Source organism: Budorcas taxicolor, chromosome 1 (genome assembly GCF_023091745.1).
Source record: "Budorcas taxicolor isolate Tak-1 chromosome 1, Takin1.1, whole genome shotgun sequence".
NCBI classification, from domain to species: Eukaryota; Metazoa; Chordata; class Mammalia; order Artiodactyla; family Bovidae; genus Budorcas; species Budorcas taxicolor.
Window position 1 is genome coordinate 204192624 of NC_068910.1, and position 21874 is coordinate 204214497.

Genomic DNA, 21874 nt, shown 5'->3' on the forward strand with positions numbered 1-21874 from the left:
TTTTAAAGTGATGTATGGCAAACCCAATACGATACTGTAAAGTAATTCACCTCCAATTAAAATAAATACATTTAAATTAAAAAAAAATAAAGTGGGGGATTTTCCTTTTTGCCAGTTTCCAGTTATCAGACTTGGAATCTAATCCATCATTCTACAACATTGCAGAGAAGCATAAAGATGGCAGCTCGGTCGATATATTTTAAGATTTCCTGGATCATCAAAATGCTCCGTCTTGGTGCATAATTCTCTGGGGCATTGATTTTCAGACACATTTCATCCGTTACTTGCAAAATTCCACGGACGACTTTATTGGAGGATTTTGGGGGACCTTGATTAGAATGTAAATGAGTTATGCTGGAGCGCCAAGCTCTCTGGACAGAAAGGTATGAATGATAATTGGGTTTCTCTGCCTAAATGCTAGGAGAGAGGTCCTCAAAGAGACAGAAAAATCTTCTCCTGGGTAGGAGGCTGCATGTCTCCTAGGCACTGTCAACGTGATAAGTGGAGCTTAAATAGTGGAGCTTGTTATTTAAATGCTAATGAATCTTTTCCAGAAAATTACCCAGTCCCTTACATAAGTTTTGACGGTTCTTATTTTTATTCTTTAAACTGCTTCTTGGTGCAGCTACGGATCAGGTTTACTCCTAGTGTGGATGCTTATGGAAAAAGGGGTCAGACTGAGAGTCTCACTTCCAGGACACAATTTCCTCAAACTCCCCAAACCCCACACCTGTGAGCTTCCTCCTGCCAAGCTCACCCACCAACAGTGGGCCAGAGAGAAACCTTCACTCCCACAGACCACTTTCACCAGTGAGATCACTCTATCTGGAAAGTTCCATGGTCACGTTGCACTATTCAAGCAGGTCTTTTCCAGTTAATTTTGTTCATTATCACTTTTTTTTTTTTTCCTAGATGAAGACAGCTTTACCAGTGGCCTGATAATATTGGGAATATAGGTCATATTACTTTTTGAACTGCAGTTTGTCCTGCTCTAAGCAAGCATCCTATGGGCAAAATTGTCTCCGTATACTACAGAGAATATTACTCTGTAGAATACTACAGAGGGGTTGACACATTTTTTAATCATCAGGTTTTCTGACCTGAACTGAAATTTTCTGTAAGATAGTTTCTAAGGCAACAAAAACCTTACTTGGGTTCCACTCAGTAATCTCCTTCGTACATCTTCCTAGTTAATCTATTAACCAAATAAATGTTGGGGTTTACTGCCTCTGCATGGAAAGTAGTTTATCTGGGACCTCAACATTATAAATAAATTCCAGTGATAAGGTACCATGCTTGCTAAGCAATCAATGATAGGGTGTAAGTGATATAAATAACTCTTGGCCTTTCAACATCAAGTCTGAACTGGAATTATTAAGCTTCTGCCCATTGAATCAAATTATTTTAATTATCTTGAGCTTGGGATAAGAGAGGATTTGGCAGATAATAGGGTTATAAAACATGCCATGTGGACCGCAATTGTGGGATTAATCGGCTTTTACTCCCTGCCACTGGTTTTTGTCTCTTTCAGATGCTGAGGCCTCGGCTTTGTAGGATGAATCTACCAGTTGTCTCATAGAGAGGATGGAATGAGGAGGGGGCTGAATATTCCTATCATTTAATGAATAAATATTTATGATTCACACACTAGATTCTTCATCCCCATCAGGTACTTTTCCACTGTATGTTGAGTACCAGCATAGGTGATGGAGTGTGGCACATTTTTTTTTTTTTAGTCACAACAGGAAAGATTCAATCCATGTTGTAAACTCTTCTTATTTTATATATATATATGGGAAGTGACTTTCCTCCCTAGAGGTCCTATTGGAAGCATCGTCTCTGCTTAGAGGCAGTGTAGAGGGGTTGAGAGTGGGGTTTGAGGGTGAGCTCCTCTGAGACTGGTCCAGCATTACTCCTTGAGGGCTGTGACCTCATCAAGTGCCCACTGCCTTCCTCTCTGGGACTGGGGTGATGACCTCACCCACCATCAACACTGTCGAGAGATGTGAGTGAGATTAACCAGCTAGTGAACTGCAGGCATGTGGGAGGAATCAACCAACCTGTGACTGAACCCATGATTCCTGAGTGACAAACACTTGACCAGGGATGGAGAGCATCCTGTCTAATGAACATGATGGTGGGAAATTTGGTAGGTGGACCAGGAAGGCTAGAAATTCACTTTAGAGAACTTGACAGGAAATAGCCATGAAAAATCACAGAACTAGATGTTGGATAGGGGAGCCTAGGTTGTTGCCGTCCGTGGGGTCACAAAGAATTGTGACACAACTTAGTGATGGAACAAAAACAACAGCATAAGATGCTGGAGAATGCCAGGAATGCAGAAAGGCATCGACTGGTAGTAACTAGGGGAGACAGAGGTGAGGGGTGCAGGGGGACATGTCTTATTTGACTACCAGTCCAGCCCTGCATGTGCCTGGGCTGCTTGGTGAATACTCTTTGCATGAAAGAATGAGTGACAATGGATGCATGATGTCCAGGTAAATATGACAAAACAAACCTGGGTGATATCTTACAGTGATCACACATCTTTGTACCCTTGCACTCTTGTAAGTAAAAAAGTGTATTCAGGTTTCCCAAAGTAATGAGAACTCCGGAGAAAAAGAAAGTGTTACTTGTTCAGTTGTGACTCTCGGGACTGTAGCCTCCCAGGCTCCTCTGTCCATGGAATTCTCCAGGTAAGACTACTGGAGTGGAATGTCATGTCCTTCACCAGGGAATCTTCCCAACCCAGGGATCGAGCCCAGGTCTCCTGCATTGCAGGTAGATTCTTTACCATTCGAGCTATCTTCAGTTCAGTTCAGTTCAGTCGCTGAGTCGTGTCTGATTCCTTGTGACCCCATGAATTGCAGCATGCCAGGCCTCCCTGTCCATCACCAACTCTTGGAGTTTACTCAGACTCATGTCCATCGAGTCGGTGATGCTATCTAGTCATTTCATCCTCTGTCATCCCCTTCTACTCCTGTCCCCAATCCCTCCCAGCATCAGAATCTTTTCCAATGAGTCAACTCTTCGCATGAGGTGGCCAAAGCATTGGAGTTTCAGCTTTAGCATCAGTCCTTCCAATGAACACCCAGGGTTGATCTCCTTCAGAATGGGTTGGTTGGATCTCCTTGCAGTCCAAGGGACTCTCAAGAGTCTTCTCCAACACCACAGTTCAAAAGCATCAATTCTTCGGCGGTCAGCTTGCTTCACAGTCCAACTTTCACATCCATACATGACCACTGGAAAAACCATAGCCTTGACTAGACGGACCTTTGTTGGCAAAGTAATAGCTCTGCTTTTTTAATATGCTACCTAGGTTGGTCATAACTTTCCTTCAAAGGAATAAGCATCTTTTAATTTCATGGCTGCAATCACCATTAAGTATCCACAAAGCGTCCTGGCCCTGGGGGTTGGGAGTGGAGGGAGGATGTGACTGTGTACATAGACACACTTCTAACTGCAAGTCCTGCCTGCCCCCCATAATCCCACTGCTGACTCATCATCCCATCATGCTGTTCTAATTTTTCCTTGTTGAGTGCAGTTCAGTTTAGTTGCTTAGTTGTGTCTAACTCTTTGTGACCCGATGGACTACAGCACACCAGGCCTCCCTGTCCATCACCAACTCCCGGAGCTTGCTCAAACTCATGTCCATTGAGTCGGTGATGCCATCCAACCATCTCATCCTCTGTCTTCTCCTTCTCTTCCTGTCTTCAATCTTTCCCAGCATCAGGGTCTTTTCCCATGAGTCAGTTCTTCACACCAGGGAAAAGTATTGGAGTTTCAGCTTCAGCATCAGTCCTTCCAATGAATATTCAGGACTGATTTTCTTTAGGATGGACTGGTTGGATCTCCTTGCTGTCCAAGAAACTCTCAAGAGCCTTCTCCAACACCACAGTTCAAAAGCATCAATTCTTTGACACTCAGCTTTCTTTATAGTCCAACTCTCATATCCATACATGACTATTGGAAAAACCATAGCTTTGACTAGAGGGACCTTTGTTGGCAAAGTAATGCCTCTGCTTTTTAATATGCTGTCTAGGTTGGGCATAACTTTTCTTCCAAGGAGCAAGCCTCTTTTAAGTTCATGGCTGCAGTCACCATCTGCAGTGATTCTAAAACCCCCAAAAATAAAGTCTCCCACTATTTCCATCGTTTCCCATCTAGTTGCCACGAATTGATGGGACCAGATGCCATGATCTTAGTTTTCTGAATGTTGAGTTTTGAGCCAGCTTTTTCATTCTCCTCTTTCACTTTCATCAAGAGGCTCTTTAGTTCCTCTTTACTTTCTGCCATATCTGAGGTTATTGATATTTCTCTGGTGATCTTGATTCCAGCTTGTGTTTCATCCAGCCCAGTATGTCTCATGATGTACTCTGCATGTAAGTTAAATAAGCAGGGTGACAATATACAGCCTTGACGGACTCCTTTCCCAATCTGGAACCAGTCTGTTGTTCCATGTCCAGTTCTAACTGTTGTTTCTTGGCCTGTGTACAGGTTTCTCAAGAGGCAGGTCAGGTGGTCTGGTATTCCCATCTCTTTCAGAATTTTCCATAGTTTCTTGTGATCCACACAGTCAAAGGCTTTGGCATAGTCAACAAAGAAGAAGTAGATGTTTTTCTGGAACTCTCTTGCTTTGTCAATGATCCAACAGATGTTAGAAATTTGATCTCTGGTTTCTCTGCCTTTTCTAAATCCAGCTTGAACATCTGAAAGTTCACGGCTCACGTATTGCTGAAGCCTGGCTTGGAGAATTTCGAGCATTACTTTACTAGCATGTGAAATGAGTGCAATTGTGCGGTAGTTTGAGCATTCTTTGATGTTGCCTTTCTTTGGGATTGGAATGAAAACTGACCTATTCCAGTCCTGTGGCCACTGCTGAGTTTTCCAAATTTTCTGGCATATTGAGTGCAGCACTTTCACAGCATCATCTTTTAGGATTTGAAGTAGCTCAACTGGAAATCCATTACCTCCACTAGCTTTGTTCGTAGTGATGCTTCCTAAGGCCCACTACACTTCACATTCCAGGATGTCTGGCTCTAGGTAAATGATCCCACCATCGGGGTTATCTGGGTCGTGATGATCTTTTTTGTATAATTCTGTGTATTCTTGCCACCTCTTCTTAATATCTTCTGCTTCTGTTAGGTCCATACCATTTCTGTCCTTTATTGTGCCCATCTTCACATGAAATGTTCCCTTGGTACCTCTGATTTTCTTGAAGTGATCTCTAGTCTTTCCCATTCTATTGTTTTCCTCTGTTTCTTTGCATTGATCACTGAGGAAGACTTACTGATAAATGAAAAATGCTTTCATTCCTCGTTTCACATTGACTTCCTCCACTCAGAGGAAGTGAAAGTCTTTCTGTACCTTACGATGCACCCCCATCCCTGAGCACTGGGCCACATGTGAAGTAACTAACATCTTCATAAATTCTTCTGAGTTGAATGAAGGAATCCTTAATGCTCCCTCACTGTGCCTACACCGTGAAAGCCATGAGGCCATGAGAGACACCACTGTGCCCCTTCCACCAGCTTCCATCTCGCCCCTTCCACCAGCTTCCATCTCGCCCCTTCCACCAGCTTCCACGTCACCCCTTCCACCAGCCTCTCGCCTGCCACTGCCCTCTCACTTGGCAGAGCTTCTGCTAGTGCCTCCGATGCAGGTCTGTGTGGATATTCTGAAAGCTGCCAGGTCAGCCTTCCCTCCTCTCGGGCTGACTGAGCAGCTAGCAGGCCCCCTGTGCCTTAGTTGCACTGTCCTCCTCTTCGGTCGTAACCTTTGATGCCCAGCCCTTGTGCATCTCTGCCATTTGAGCATTGACAGGGAGCTGGAAATGCTGGTTCTTTTCTCCTGGTGAGCAGGGAGGATGCTGTGCCACGAGCCTGGCAGGCTTGGGGCTCCTGCACCACAGAGCCGTGGTAGATACCTCCTCTGCACTCCAGGTTCACATCTAACACGTGGGGAAGTATTTCTCAAGAATCAGTCCAGACAATCAGCATCAGAATCACCCAGAGTGGTTGTTATAATGTAGAGTCCCTGGCTCCACCCTAGACAGAGCAGCTCAGAATCCCTGGGGGTGGAGGCCTGGAATGAGTATTTTAAACCGGCACCCGGGGTCATTCTGATGCATATGGAAGACTGGGAGCCACTTCCTGGGGCAACGTCCTGTGTCCCGTCCCTCTTTCCTACCCTCCTCCTCAGGTCTCCATTAACAAGAGCTTGCTGAGGCCAGGGATCCACGAATGGAAGTCCCCGGGGTCTACAACCTTTCTGGGGCTGAATAGCCCTAAGTTGAAAAGCCCTAGAAAAGGCAGAGGAACCAGAGATCAAATTGCCAACATCTGCTGGATCATGGAAAAAGCAAGGGAGTTCCAGAAAAACATCTATTTCTGCTTTGTTGACTATGCCAAAGCCTTTGACTGTGTGGATCACAAGAAACTGTGGAACATTCTTCAAGAGATGGGAATACCAGACCACCTGACCTGCCTCTTGAGAAACCTGTACACAGGCCAAGAAACAACAGTTAGACCTGGACACGGAACAAGAGACTGGTTCCAAATTGGGAAAGGAGTCCATCAAGGCTGTATATTGTCACCCTGCTTATTTAACTTACATGCAGAGTACATCATGAGACATACTGGGCTGGATGAAACACAAGCTGGAATCAAGATCACCAGAGAAATATCAATAACATCAGATATGCAGATGACACCATCCTTATGGCAGAAAGCATAGAAGAACTAAAGAGCTTCTTGATGAAAGTGAAAGAGGAGAGTGAAAAAGCTGGCTTAAAACTCAACATTCAGAAAACTAAGATCATGGCATCTGGTCCCATCAATTCGTGGCAACTAGATGAGAAACAATGGAAATAGTGGAAGACTTTATTTTTGGGGGTTCTAGAATCACTGCAGATGGTGACTGCAGCCATGAACTTAAAAGAGGCTTGCTCCTTGGAAGAAAAGTTATGCCCAACCTAGACAGCATATTAAAAAGCAGAGGCATTACTTTGCCAACAAAGGTCCCTCTAGTCAAAGCTAGACTACTGGTTTTTCTAGTAGTCATGTATGGATATGAGAGTTGGACTATAAAGAAAGCTGAGTGTCAAAGAATTGATGCTTTTGAACTGTGGTGTTGGAGAGGGCTCTTGAGAGTCCCTTGGACAGCAAGGAGGTCCAACCAGTCCATCCTAAAGAAAATCAGTCCTGAATATTCATTGGAAGAACTAATGCTGAAGCTGAAACTCCAATACTTTGGAGCTGAAACTCCAATACTTTCACCTGGTGTGAAGAACTGACCCATTGGAAAAGACCCTGATGCTGGGAAAGATTGAGGGCAGGAGGAGAAGGGAAAGACAGAGGATGAGATTGCTGGATGGCATCACCGACTCAATGAACATGAGTTTGAATAAACTCTGGGAGTTGGTGATGGACAAGCAGGCCTGGCATGCTACAGTCCATGGAGTCACAAAGAGTTGTACATGACTGAGCAACTGAACTGACTGAAGTGGTTCAGAAAGCTGTCCATGTACTGTAGGGTCCTGAAGTCGCCAGAAGCAGGCTAGGGAGGATTGTGATGGAAAAGTTTGTAGCTGGGGAGAATGTCAAGGACCCAAGAGCAATTTTTAAAAGCAAGTCTCTTAGTCTGAAATATTTCTTCACAAAGCTGATCCTCACTCATGTCTTCAGAAAGTACTCATATCATCAGAGAAGGAAGGATGTGAGGTGACATAGAGAGGAGGAATCAAAGACTCTTCTAGAATGTTCTTGAAAAGATTTTTTTCAAGTGAATTTTAGTAACAGCTAGCACTGTTTTCCTGCATAGTGTGATGTTATTTAGGAATCAACCAGTTTGCTTCATGAAGCTCAGTACATTTCACAAATGCTTTACAAGTCAGACATTATAAAAAATAGCTTTTTACATTGTAATATTTATTTTTCTAATTATAGCACTCTACTTGGAGAATGTAAATTTCTGCAAAGAGAGTGATTAATGATTTAAAAGCTAGACATCAAACCTTCTGCAAAGATAGTAATCGGGGCATCCAAACAATTTCAATTATGAAGGAACCAGAATATCTAATTAATAAGCTTTAGATACATATTAGGGGATTTAATTTCATTGCAGTAATTAATTTCCATATAACATGAAGTCAAATATTAATAATTAAACCAAACACAATCTCTAGATTAAACAGAATTATGTTTTTTTCAAACAGTGGTTCAGGAGAAAAGCGTACGCTTGGAGGACAGACAGACCCACAGCTCAATCTGGGTTTTGCTACACAGTATGTGTACAATTTGGGGCTGTTTGCTCACTCATAAAATGGGGGCTCTGAGAGCCGCTGTGTAAGTAGCTACCTTGCAGGGTTGTTGTAAAGATAGAAATATGACATCAATCTTTTTATCCCAACCCTAGCACAGAGTAGATGCTCACTAAGGTTAGCCAATTTCTTCTTTCCCTGTGTTGTCTAAATTAAAAAAAAATTAATAAGTTGACCTGAAATTTCTAACACTTTCATAGTAAACCAAGAGTTGCTGGCTTTAGTTGATATAACTTTTTAAAGATTTCCTTGATTTGGAGCATTTTTAAAGCTTTTGTTAAGTCTGTTACATTATTGTTTCTGTTTTATATTTTGGATATTTAGCCACAAGGCATGTAGAATCTTAGCTCCCCGACCAGGAATCACATCTGCACCCCTGTGCTGGAATGCATAGTCTTAACCCCTGGACCACAAGGGAAGTCCCTCAGCTGACACAATTTTAATGACAGCTAAGATCAAACAATACAACTCAGTCTCCCAGTCAAAGACATCATTACACATATCTGTTTGTTAGGCAGAGAATTAAGAAGCCCCACGCTTTACTGCATAGGGATGGACCACGGATGCCTTCTCAGCACTGACCACACCTACACGGTTTAAATGATGTTTGACCCACTCACTCGTTCCTGGCCGAGCGTCTGAAACATCCACTAAGGGCCCCGTGGCCTGCGACACCGATTGGTAATGGACCGTGTGGGTCACTGTCAGGGACTTCTGTTTCGCCGCCTCTCCGAAGTCAGCATCCGTCAACAGGACTGTGGAGCGATCGTCTGCAGAACAGTGGAGATACAGGAAATCAGACATGGTTATCCCCAGTCAGGGACTTCCTGGCCACCTCTCTCCTTAGTACTTGCATTATTATTTTTTTTTTTAATTTTAAAATTTTTATGGAAGTATAAATTCTTTACAATGTTGTTAGTTTCTGCTGTACCGTGAAGCATACAGTGAAGTGCAGCTACATGTATACATGTATCTCTTCCCTCTTGGACCTCCGTCCCATCACCCCATCCCACCCCTCTGGGTCATCACAGAGCAGTGAGCTGAGCTTCCCGTGCTACACAGCAGGCTCCTACTAGCTGTCTATTTTACACTTGGCAGTGTGTGTATGTCAATCCTGCTCTCCCAGTGTGTCCCACCCTCCCCTTCCCGACTCTGTGTCTACATGTCTGTTCTTTATGCCTGCCTCTCTACTCCTTCCCTGGAAATAGGCTCATCTGTACCATTCCCCGCTGCACCCCCCTCCCCAGATTCCACTTTATTGTTAATAGCAACACCAACAAGAACCTCATCTCAACCAGCAAAAACAAAAAAATATTCAAGCACTGAATTAGAATGACTTTAGGATGCAAAAAATAGGTTTTCCTACTTTAAGGAGCATGTCTTAAAGAGAATGACCATGGAGAAAGGCTTCCTTTCTCTCCTGGTTTCTTCTCATTAAGCACACACTGATCTGGGGATGCCTATTGGGTGGCTGTCCACTTAACAGAGTTTGGGGTTTAGGTGTTTGTCAAAAGCTCGCCTGAGACACCACCAGCCTTGTCAGTATTGCAGAGGAATGGGGCTGCTATTGTAAATAAGCTCTGTTTGTGGTACAAGAAAAAGTGCTCTGTCCTGGGGTGATGGTGAATGTTCAGGATGGGTGTGGGGAGGGGGAAGAGAAGGGCCAGTCTTCTCGGTGTCCTGATTCCTTGATTTTTAACTGTTCTGGGGAATATGCCTTGCCTTCCCACTTCTCCCGAGCTCCAGGGACTCTCACGCATTCTGTAATTGACTTCTCAAAATGACTCACTTCCCAGATCCTACTGGTTCAGACACTTGAAGGTTAGGGAAGCCCGGACACAGATGGATTCTGTGCTTCCCAGAGCATTTCATGCTTTGGGAGGAGGGGCAGGTGGTCAGGATGTGTGTCATTGGTGGTCTGTCTCAGATTTTCATTACTTTGTTGTGGTAATAATTTTCTCATTTTCCTAAGAGTTTTTTTTGACTTCGAGGGATACTTTGACTAGGGTATTTGGATTTTTCATACATTTTCAGGTACCGCGGGCTGGGGTGATGTTCATATGCATTTATCAGTCAGCCAGGACCACGTCGCAGCAGCCTTGACATGGAATGGTAATGGGAAAGTCATAAACAACACAGCTAGACGTCTGTGTCCAAAAAAGGCTCTGAACAGAATGAACCTTACAAAAATCAAATTACTCAGGCTCTGTCAGGAGAGGAAAACCTCTTGAAGTCAGAATAAGATTTCTTGGCAGAAAAACATAGGAAGGACTGCCAGGAGGTTGGTGGCACCCAGCATGTGGCGTAGCCAGGCTGGTGCTGCAACGGGAGCCAGGACTCAGCAGCCACCCCTCCACCCTTTAACAGGCTGCCTTCCCCCGGAGACAGGTTCTTACGACTGGACCGGCACCAGAGGCCCCACACCTACCTCTGTTTAGATCCCCAACACTGTGCTGTGGCTTCTAGCACGCAGACCTGCTTAGATCACACAGAGGACCTGCGGGGCTGGGTGTGCAGTTTTGATGGGGCATTTCAAGTGCCTGTCTGTTTTTGAGGTTGGCCATCCATCCCAGCTAGAAATTAATGGCACTCCCATATCAGATCCTTGTAGGCAGAGCCCAGAGCATTTGAAAGCATCACGTCTCTACATCCCCAATAATTAGAAAATGCCATCGACCAACGGTCAGGTGCCACTGGGAGGTAAACGACTCTTGGTGACGGATGATCCTGCCACAATTATGGTGCATCTCGGGCGAAGGGTCGTTGCTGTGTACAGAAGCAACAGGCAGACTTTTCTCTGCTGTTGGGTCGGCAGCGACCAGCTACTGGGAGGTGACACACCACTCCGAGGATCCCCCCAGTGACTTATTTTATCAGCCGGAGGTAGAATTATTAAGTCTAGTGAGGAATAGTTAGCAAATGTCGTAATTGTATTGTAAAGTCAAAGGAGTTACAGTTTCATTTCTGAACTGATGTTTGAAAGGAAATCTTAGGGATTTGCCTTAAATTTAATTTTTATTTTACCTTGGAGTATAGTTGATTTATAATAGCTAGCTTCAGGTGTACAGCAAAGTGATTCACTTATATGCACATATCTACTCCTTTTCAGATTCTTTTCCTGTGAGGGTAATTACAGAGTTATGAGAATTGCCTGTGCTATATAGTAGGCCCTTGTTAATTATCTATTTTAAGGAAATCTTAGTTTTAGAGCTCAATTCCCTAGGTTTGATAAAAGAGATTCCATATAGGAAAGGTCATGAGAAGCCACACACAGAGCCTTGCCTGATCTGAGCCAACGGATGAAATCTCAGGTACTTCAGGACGGGTCCTCAGACAACGTGGCAGTATTTGATTGAGGGCCACCACCTTGGACTTGACCAAGCTGTGCTAAGTGCTGTTATGCCTGAAGCAACCTTGAAACCAGCAACGGCAGCCCAGGCCTCAGAATTAGGAGCCACGAGGTTAGATATTTCTGCTCTTCTATTCGAGACAATACAGGGCAGGGTGGGGACAAGGGGCTCTGGAAGGTTCTGGCCTGTTAAAACTGTCTTCCTGGCAGGAGGGATCAAGGGTCTATGCCAGGAGGTAGGTCACTTTAGTCAAACCACAGAGAAGGGTTGTCCTGGGATGGAATGCCAACAAACATCTTCCAGAACAAACACAGAGTGAAGTTTGAAAAGGGGCAGCCTAGGAAACTTGCCACAGAGTCTGTTTCCATGGATGCCAGCGGGGTCCAGCCATACTTCTAAGGCGAGGGGTTCTGGGAGGTAGCCTTGTTGATATGGAAGCAGGTGACACCCATTGAAGGTGAGGCAGGGGGCCAGGAGGGGGCTCTGCTCTGGTTCTGCTCCTGTCTGTGTGACCTGCAAGCTACAGAACTTCTCAACCTCCCTGTTCCTAAGGAATTTTCCTATGCGCATTGAGAGGAATGAGTTAAATAATGCACATAAAGTACATATAAAGGATGAGATGTTTAAAGAGATCTTAGTTATTCTTATTGTATTTTAGTGACTGAGATATGTTCAACTCTCTGTGACCCCATGGACTGTAGCCCACCAGGCTCCTCTGTCCATGAGATTTCCCAGGCAAGAATACTGGAGTGGGCTGCCATTTCCTTCTCCAGGGGATCTTCCCAGCACAGGGATCAAACCCACATCTCCTGCGTCTCCTGCACTGGTAGGCGGATTCTTTACCACTAGCACCACCTGGGAAGCCCAAGGATTTAATAGCCATATTTAAACAACCCAGTATAATTGGGATGCTCTAAGGACAATGGCACCCCACTCCAGTACTTTTGCCTGGAAAATCCCACGGACGGAGGAGCCTGGTAGGCTGCAGTCCATGGGGTCACTAAGAGTCGGACACGGCTGAGCGACTTCACTTTCACTTTTCACTTTCATGCATTGGAGAAGGAAATGGCAACCCACTCCAGCGTTCTTGCCTGGAGAATCCCAGGGACGGGGGAGCCTGCTGGGCTGCTGTCTATGGGGTCGCACAGAGTCGGACATGACTAAAGCGACTTAGCAGCAGCAGCAGCAAGGACCAAGGCAACCCACTCCAGGGTTGCAAAGAGTGAGACACGTCTGAGTGACACAAGGACCTAACCAGTAAACTTCAGAAGGGAGCCTCATGTGTTTAGGGAGACTCTAGGGACAAGATCAGGGGCTCGACTTGTTTGCCCATATTTCCCTGTTCCCTCTGTATGCTTAGTCATGTCCAACTCTTTTGTGACCCCATGGACTGTAGCCTGCCAGGCTCCTCTGGTCATGGAATTTTCCAGGCAAGAATACTGGAGTGTGTTGCCATTTCCTTTTCCAGGGTATCTTCCCAACTCAGGGATTGAAACTGGGGATTCTTTACCACTGAGCCACCAGGGAAGCCCAGCGAGCTCTTAATAAATGTTAGCTATTCTTCTGATCATTGCAGCAATGGAAATATGAGGTGTCTGATTCTGGAATAAATAGAACCATCTAAGCAGGCTGTGTGGACAGAGGACTTGGAGTAGAAAAAGGCCAGAAGGAGTCGAGACACCTGGGTTCAGGGCAGACAGGGGCTGAAGTTCTGCAGGTGTCTGTTTGTGATCATGGAATGGGGGCACTGGGACTTTCCCAAATCCATGAGAAAGAGACCATCACAGTATATCTATGGTGTGCCAAGGGATGGAGAAAGACGCCCTGTGCGAAGACATTTGCAGAATTTAAATGTTTTCTTTAATAAAGTCCTTAGCGGAGTTGAGGAGGAGCTCAGAAAGTGGGTTTCCAAGATGGGGTCTTGGTGTGCAGCCTGTCGTGGCTTGCTAGATTACAGATGTTGTTTCTTTGGAGTGGCACTGACAGCCTCTCATGGAAAAATCCAACTTGGGTCAGAGTTGGGGTTCTCTCAGGTGAACTCTGTGGTTTATCTAAGTTCATTTCCCCCATATTTGCTGGTACTTATTATTCTCAATAACAGTTGTCTATCTTCTAACTTGTTTGCTCATGTAACATTCAAGATGTTCCCATATCTAGTATTTTCAGTGGCTCAGGGTTTAGGCAGAGAGGGCATGGCTGTAGCAGCCACATTGTGTAAAGCGGCAAACAGGACACCTTACCAATGGTCTCCATTGTGTCTCTCTCTTCAATCAAGAGCTGAGCCCTTGGTATGTCAATATGCATCCTCAGGGTTTGCTGCTGCTTGCTCAAGGTGTCTGAAGTCCGGGTATTTTTACTGGGAATAAAATAAGGGGGATACATTAATGAATTTGTTCAGTGTTAACGTTAGGTACACCAACTAGACTTATTATCTAATTATGTGAATGCTGGTGGGGAGGGGAGGGAAAGGAGCACATGATGGTTTTTTCTCCTTCACGCAAATGATATTTATTAATATTAAGTTTCAGCAGTCAGTTGTGAGGTTTAGAAAATATCAACTGTCAGTAGAGGTTGATTCTACAACTATCAGTTGAAACTTACTTTGGAATTTCCCATTTCTTGTGTAAAAACCAAACAAAATATACATACAGAAACATTCTTAAATCAACAACATTTTCATTGGTTAGACATGAAATATTCTAAAGATGGCAAGGGAGAAAACATATGTACTGGTTATTCCCTGGATGGGGTTTTATTGGTAAATCTGTTTTCTACCTGGAGTCACTTTTTTTTCATTCTAGTAACAAATCATAAACCTTGTTAGCTTTCCTGACAATAGTTTAGTTTTCTGAATCCAATTACATTTTAGAAGAGAAAAAAAAAAAGCAATTACTATAAGAATTTATCTCAAAATTTGTGTACCAGGAAATTGCTCTTAGAGTGAGCTGTCTTCTAAAAGTAAATGAAAACAGGCAGTAAAGCTGCATGGTATAATCAAGTTCAGTTACAGCTCATAGTAAAAAAAAAAAAAAATCTGCATGTTGGACGAAAATACAAAAAGTCAATGAAAGCTTTAATTAGCAATCCACATTAGAAAAATGGTTGGTCAATCTTTACAGAATGATAAGAATCAAGTAGATTTAAAAATATATTCTGAAATACCCTCCAGAAAGCAGCAACCAGTCAGATAATTAAATCAATGTGATAATCTATGGTGTCCCTAAATTTAGCTCATTTACTGCCAAATTCTGTTTTGAGAGATTTGTGGTGCTTGGCACACTCTTGATGGTTTACCCGCTGTTAATTACACGTAATAGGGGACAATAAAGGTGCATCTGTACTGAAATCTCAAATGCTTTTAGCTTCAACCAACCATTCACCAGGAGTCCCAGATTCTTCCTCGACCATGAGGACTCATTCGCTCTTGAGCCATGTGGTTGATGAATGTTAATAATCCGAAGGTCAGATTCACTCAAGAAGCCCTTTACATGTTTGCATTCAGAGGTCCATGTTAATATTCTGAATATTTTACAATGGCTCTTTCTTCCTTTGGGTGTAAACAAAACAGCGCATGAAAACAGCCACTTTGAAAGGTGCAGCAGCCCTCCTAGGACTTGATCTTGAACCAGATTTTTTCCTCTTCAGATGAGTAACTGGGTTATGTAGCTAGACCATGCTAATTACGCAGAGCCCAAATTCAAACGTTTTGGCCTGAATTTTTCGCATGGTCTATAAATGGTTTTAAATTATTTACTTAACCAAGTTCTCACTTTATTTGTGTGTGTATTTAAAGCAAAGATTCAGATCCTTGTAACAAAATGAAGAGCATTGGTGACTCGGGGGTCTATGGTTACGTCAGATAAGCTCTATTTCCACAAAAACATATGGGGAACTCCTCCTCTGTGAATATCTGAGATCTGTTTTGAAACTTCACGAGGGACCAGAGCTTGTCCTTGCACCAAAAATAGAAGTGCGAGCTAGTTTCTTCTGCTCCTCATGAATAGTGATGAGGCAGTCAGCGGCTGCTCAATGAACAGCTAGGAATCCACACACCTATACTTAACAATGAGGGGTCTGCTTGACACAGGAAGCCAGTGACATCACTGCTGTGGTCCACTGCAATTGGCACAAGGGCTTAGAATATGACTGAACTTTGTGAACATGGACAATCAAAGCTGGAGGTGAATGCCCCTTCACCGCAAGACTAAGCTGTGAAGACTTGCGGCAGGAAGATGGGAAAATGGCCCCATAAACCTTAAGATTCAGAGTCTAATTGTCCCTCCTCCCTTTGCGCTTGCTGTTTCCTTTGCTGGGACACATTCCCCTGGCCCAAAGGCGGGCAGTGCCCCTCTCCATCCATCTTTTCAGAGGAGCCAGCTGGCCCTGCTGTGGGAACTCCCCATTCTCCACTTAATTTTGTCTCCTCAGCACTTGCAACTTCCTAGCAGGTGTTTGAATGAGTTATTTATAAGGTGTCTCTGCCAATGGACTATAAGCTTCCTAAAGGGCATTTTCATCTCTTCTGTCCCCTGTATAGCCCTGAAACTTGGGACAGTATGTGACTGAAGTAGGTGCTCAATTAATATTTGTTGAAGGTTGTTGAATGAATAATGCTTGGACACAATGGGAGCTGAGTCACACCTTCAGAAGCCTGTACTTTACAGCCAATAACATCCTCCTCAATCTAAAAAGGTTATTAGATCTCAAGCAAGTTGCTTCTTTATCTTAATCTGTGCTGCCATATTCTAGGATCTATTGTTACATGAAGGTTGATTTCCCTAAGCTATAACAAATGGTCATTAGAATAGCAGCAAACCTTTTTTTTTAAAAAGCTAATTAAAGAAATTTCATTTGTAATCTGAAAAAAGATCTGAATGTTTTTACGGTGGAAGCAAAATTGCCTCTTTTATATGATATGGGATCGTGCTAAATATATTAGCTAGTTATTATTGAAATATAATCATCTGCCATCCATTTGCCATCTGGCTGTCTGATTAAAGTGACAGAGGGCTGAAGCTGGTTCCTGGTGGATGGTATTTCTGGGCTCAGCCAATAAATTATGTGCAATTGCTACAACTTCATAAAGTCAATATTTTCTTAAGCTTTGGGAAAAAAAAAAAAAACTAATGACAATGTTTGCATAGCAAATCCCTTCCTCCCAAAAATCTGATATGGAGCGTTCCGTAAGTATAAAGTAACTGTAAAGATATCAGGATATATCTCATTGTAATAGCTGGGTGAGCATTTTCACTGTTGCTGAAGCTGAAGCTCCAATACTTTAGCAACCTGATGTGAAGAGCGAACTCATTGGAAAAGATCCTGATGCTGGGAAAGATTGAGGGCAGGAGGAGAAGGGGGCAGCAGAGGATAAGACGGTTACATTGCATCACCAGCTCAATGGACACGAGTTTGAGCAAACTTCAGGAGACAGTGAAGGACATGGGAGCCTAGCGTGCTGCAGTTTATGGGGTTGCAAAGAGTCAGACATGACTTAGTGACTGAACAACAAATAAACATACAAACATGAAAAAACTAAACTAACTTGAACTCTCAATCTGAAACCTTCACTGCTCACAAGTAGCTTTCTTATTAATATTGGTCTCTGGACACTAACTACGTGTTACTTAGTGCCTTAGGGCAAGCCAGTCTCACCTTTGAGAAGGCTGGTATGCTTGAAAAACATTTTTCTTGCCTCGTCCTAGAAAAGGAAAACCCTTTCTATCTCTGCACGGTGGGTGACCTCTCCCTTCTCTTTCCTCTACCAGGTGACTTGCTTGGGCGACATGGATGAAGGTCCAGAGGCATGTGAACCAGCAATGGCAGATGGCAGCATGTGGGGGCAGGGGTTGCCCCAGAGTGGGGTCCAGGTTGTCTGTGTTTGTCGTGCAGTTGCACCTGCCTGGCTCTGGGACAGCCGGCGTCACTGAAATCTGTAGATCCTTCCTTAAGGAGTGTGAATGGACGGTAAATGTGCATTCACCTGGATCACAGGATGATACAGCTAGGAACTGATTCCAACAGTTGTTTTCAGATGAGAGAAGCAGGGCACAAAACCAGCCAGTGGCAGCATCTAGAACTTAGGTCTGTGATTCTATGTCCCAGGCTGCTCAGTCCTCACCTTCTGAGAGAAAGAAGTGGTGAAGACAGGGGACAGCGATTCTGCAGGCTTCTCTGTGCCAATGGATCTGACCTTCCTAGACTCCCAGGGCCATGTTTGGAATGTGGTTGGCCCTAACCTGACCAGGCAGGGGACAAGGTCTGTTGTTGCTTGACCTGTTAACCTGCCAACCTTAGGTTAAACTGACCCTTCAAGAATAAAACATTGCTTTTTTTGATTTATCAACCAATGTATTATTTCCATTTAATTCATAAACATGTGTTTCAATAACTATTGTCCGAGAAAAATCAGATAGGCTGTGATACATCTACGTAAAATATAAATAAGTTCTGGGTACAGGCACTTGGCCTAGAATGATTGATTGTTTGTTTCTTTTTCCCCCAAGATGAGCCACGATGAAATATATTCTGGTCCTCTGGTTCAATCATTTATTATTGAACGTTTCTTTTTTAATTTTTTAATTGGGTGATAATTGATTTAGTTGTGTTGGTTTCTGCTGTGTGACTACAAAAATCAGTCATAATTTTATATATATATATATATATATATATATATATATATTTACCCCCTCCCTCATTGCTTTTACTTCTAAATTAATCCCATAAAAATCCACCTATGTGAGGAGCTTGGAAATTCTCCTCCTTTTCAATCACTTTCATCCTTTGGGAGAAAACTACCTTAAATATCTTAAGTGGGAGTAATTACTAGTTTTAATGTTCCTAATTTCATGTTGGCAACTGTCACCTGCTAATATCATTACTGATTCCTGTTCTTATCAACAGGTGGTCTTTCCTTCATGGTAACTGCCCCTATTAACAAAGAAGGAAGAAGATGTTCTCTGACGTCTTACCTGGAATTCATGAGGGAGAAAACACAGCAGAGAAGCTACCACCACATCACGCTAACAGAACAAATGTTGCACTTGTCAGGAAAAGCAGACCTCCCCCTAGGGACCTGGGCTTTGGGCAAGGTCGATGGTCTAGGAGATGGTGAGGGAAGCAGCCAGAAGCTATCTGGGAGGACACACAGCTGCAAGCACCAGGCTAGGGCACAGATCAGTGAGGTGGACTGGGCTGGAGACAGGGACGGGCCCCTGGGTTGAGCAGATCACACCCACTCTAAAGGGGCATCAAAGGCAGGTGCAGACAGCCGTGGTCATTGAGGCCATGTCAAGTGTGGTCAGAGCACTTCCAAGAGAAGCCAGAAAGCCACAGTTTTGTGTGAAATGTCTTGATTTTTAAATGTCACCAACAATTTCATATTTGTAAGACTGCATTATAACTCACTGTATTAGATAATTATTATAAACCGAATGACTCTGGCTTGTTCTCCAGATGTTCTGTCAGATGTGCTCAGCACAAGTGCACACGTGTCTGGCAGCCTTCCCTGTGACCACTAGCCAGCAAGGACGGGCTTGCACCAAAGCTTGGGCCCAAGACACTTCATACAGCTTTTCATAATCTTCTCATGCAAGTTTGATCTAGTGTGATGGGATTAGACAGATGAAGGAGATATTTTATAGGCCATTTGAATCTCTGAGCTCTACTCTGAGCTCCAGATTGGTGCTACCAGCTTTACTGGAAGCTTAAAAAGCATCCTCAGTTCAACATGATCCATGCAAGTCCTTTCATTCTGATCAATATCCCCTTCCTTTGCCCTACATTAAAAAGGTCCATACACCAAATCTATCATCCTAATCTCGGCATATGGCACCAATGTTTATCTAATTGCTCACACCAAAGATTCCAGAGTCATCCTTGAGTCTTTCATTATCTGTTACTAACAATTCATATTGTTTTAAAACACAGCATAGGCAAACAAAGGTGTCTGTGAGAAATGTAATCCATGGGCCAATGGTAGTCAACCTCTGTCTTAGGTCTTCAGGATACTGCTCTGGACACGTCTCTTTGTGAATGATAAAAAAGTACTACTTTGATATGGAAGGGTAAGGGAGGAAGTTAAAGCCAACTGTGGTGGGGTAGGGTCTGGGAAGAGATCTTATATCCCATTGTTTTTATCTTCTACATTAGTCATCCTAGAATGACAATATCAGAGCCACCATCGGGGCCCTGAAGTTTTTCTTTTCCTTGTTTCATTTTGGTTGTTCCTTGCAGGATCTTAGTTTCTTCATCAGGGATCAAACCCAGGCCCCAGGCAGTGAAAGTGCTGACTCCTAACCACCAGACTGTCAGAGAATTCCCCTGACATTCTTCTTACCTGGTTCCTAGACACTGATTATCCTCCTGTTACTTTTGGTTTAAATTTTTATTATAGACAGTGCAAATATTGGAGTGGCTTGTAGAGTTATGAACATGCTCTTATTCAGTTACGCCTAGCTGTTCATCTATTCAACAGCTATGAGTGGAACAATTATAGTGCTGGTTTCTCCTAACTCAGTGATGAGACAGGTTGTGGCCTCTGAGGCCAGACTAAACAGACATTTGCAGCAGAAGTTGGTGGGTGCTCTGCTGGAGGGGGTGCTGAAGAAGCCGGGGGAGGTGAGGGCAAAGAGGGTTTTTATTGAGCAGCCCATCAATTTGAACCCATTTCCTTTTGTGGATTCCTTCTCACCTGGTTAACGTTAGGAAGGCTTGACCTCAAGGTGGCATATTTGGTGGAAGCAAAACCAAAGCTTCTTATTGATACTTCTAATGTGTCTCCTTATTCTCAGGTTAATGGGAAATATTCTATTGGTTGAGTCTAGCCAATAAGACGACTACCTACAGTGTGCATAACAGCGCATTACTTGGTATCTACTCCAACTAGGCATTACATGGATATTTAGTTTCCTAGAATGAAAACTATATGTCAGATAGAAAATGGATTATCAAGACTGTCATTAAACAAAAAGAAATCATCAAAACAAGCTGGAAATTGCTATTTTAAACATGATATTTAGGATACTAGGTCTTTTTCTTACCTCATGAGCATTTCAGCTAAACTCTTTGCATCTGGGGAAAGAAAGCTAATATTAGTACAAGATAAACAACTCACTAACATTCACTTAAGCTTTACTGACAAATATTCTACAGAATCAGATAACAATAGCCATTTAAAAATGTAATTGTATATTGAGATCACTACTCATACCTGAAACTTTTATGGATTCCTTATTTCTTCTAAATGAGGCACATATAAATAGCCACAAAAATTCTAAGATATGTGATAAAGGCAATGGCAACCCACTCCAGTACTCTTGCCTGGAAAAACCCATGGATGGAGGAGCCTGGTAGGCTGCAGTCCCTCGGGTTGCTAAGAGTCAGGCACGACTGAGCGACTTCACACTATTCATTTGTCACTTTTCAAAAACTAACTTTATTTCCAGAAGTCAGAAAACGAACATCTTAAAATTCATTATATAGTACAAATTCCATTCTTTTTGTTATTAAAATGAAAAAGCTTATGATCTCTTAAACAAGTCATTATTAGAGAGCTATGCATCTGTTTGGTTGATCAAAGAATTATATACACTGCATATCACTATGTCTGGAAACCTAGATGTTTATTTCAAACTCAGAAATAAAACTTTTAAAAATTTCTTTCCACTGAGGACACTGTTTACCAAGACCTGGTTACTGTTAGGTAAAGGCGGTGTCTAAACAGGCTTTTAATGGGGAAGCGCTCCCGGGCGGGGTTCCCGGACCCAAACGAGGCAGGTTGAGGAAGTCCGCGCCCAGACCGTGTTGGAGGTGGCTTATACACGCTCATTGCGAGGGATGGTCAGGTTAATGGACGGGGGTTCGGATAGGTTGCCATGCCGAGGCGGCGAGGGCTGATAGGTCCTTCTACGTGGCTGGGGTGGGGCGGCTTTAGCTGGCGAAGTGTGCTGTCATTGGTCCCCAGGATCTGGGAGGCGCCTTCCGTTAGGGATTTCCCCCCGCAGGCGGGAGGGAGAGGAGGGGCGGCCCATCATGGCCCCCGGGGTCCGGCCTTACAGTTACCACTCCTGATAAAAGAAATCCTGCTTAAAAATGATGTAAATTTTTTTTAAAAAACTTTTTGGATGGCTTCATTTTGAAATTCTAATTTCCCTTAAAATATAATTTGTTCCTTTTACACATTTTTGTCCTGGCAAAAAAATGAATG

General features: G+C 43.4%; 1 protein-coding gene across 1 annotated transcript in view; it reads right to left on the bottom strand.

The window, feature by feature from the left end:
- DSCAM (DS cell adhesion molecule) overlaps positions 1 to 21874 on the bottom strand; it is a 678525-nt gene that overhangs the window by 20766 nt on the left and 635885 nt on the right. The window contains exons 28-30 of the mRNA XM_052645681.1: positions 20709 to 20739; positions 13911 to 14026; positions 8941 to 9090 (exon numbers count right to left, since the gene is read on the bottom strand). Coding sequence (XP_052501641.1) covers positions 8941 to 9090; positions 13911 to 14026; positions 20709 to 20739 — 297 coding nt within the window. The remainder of the gene's footprint in view (positions 1 to 8940; positions 9091 to 13910; positions 14027 to 20708; positions 20740 to 21874) is intronic.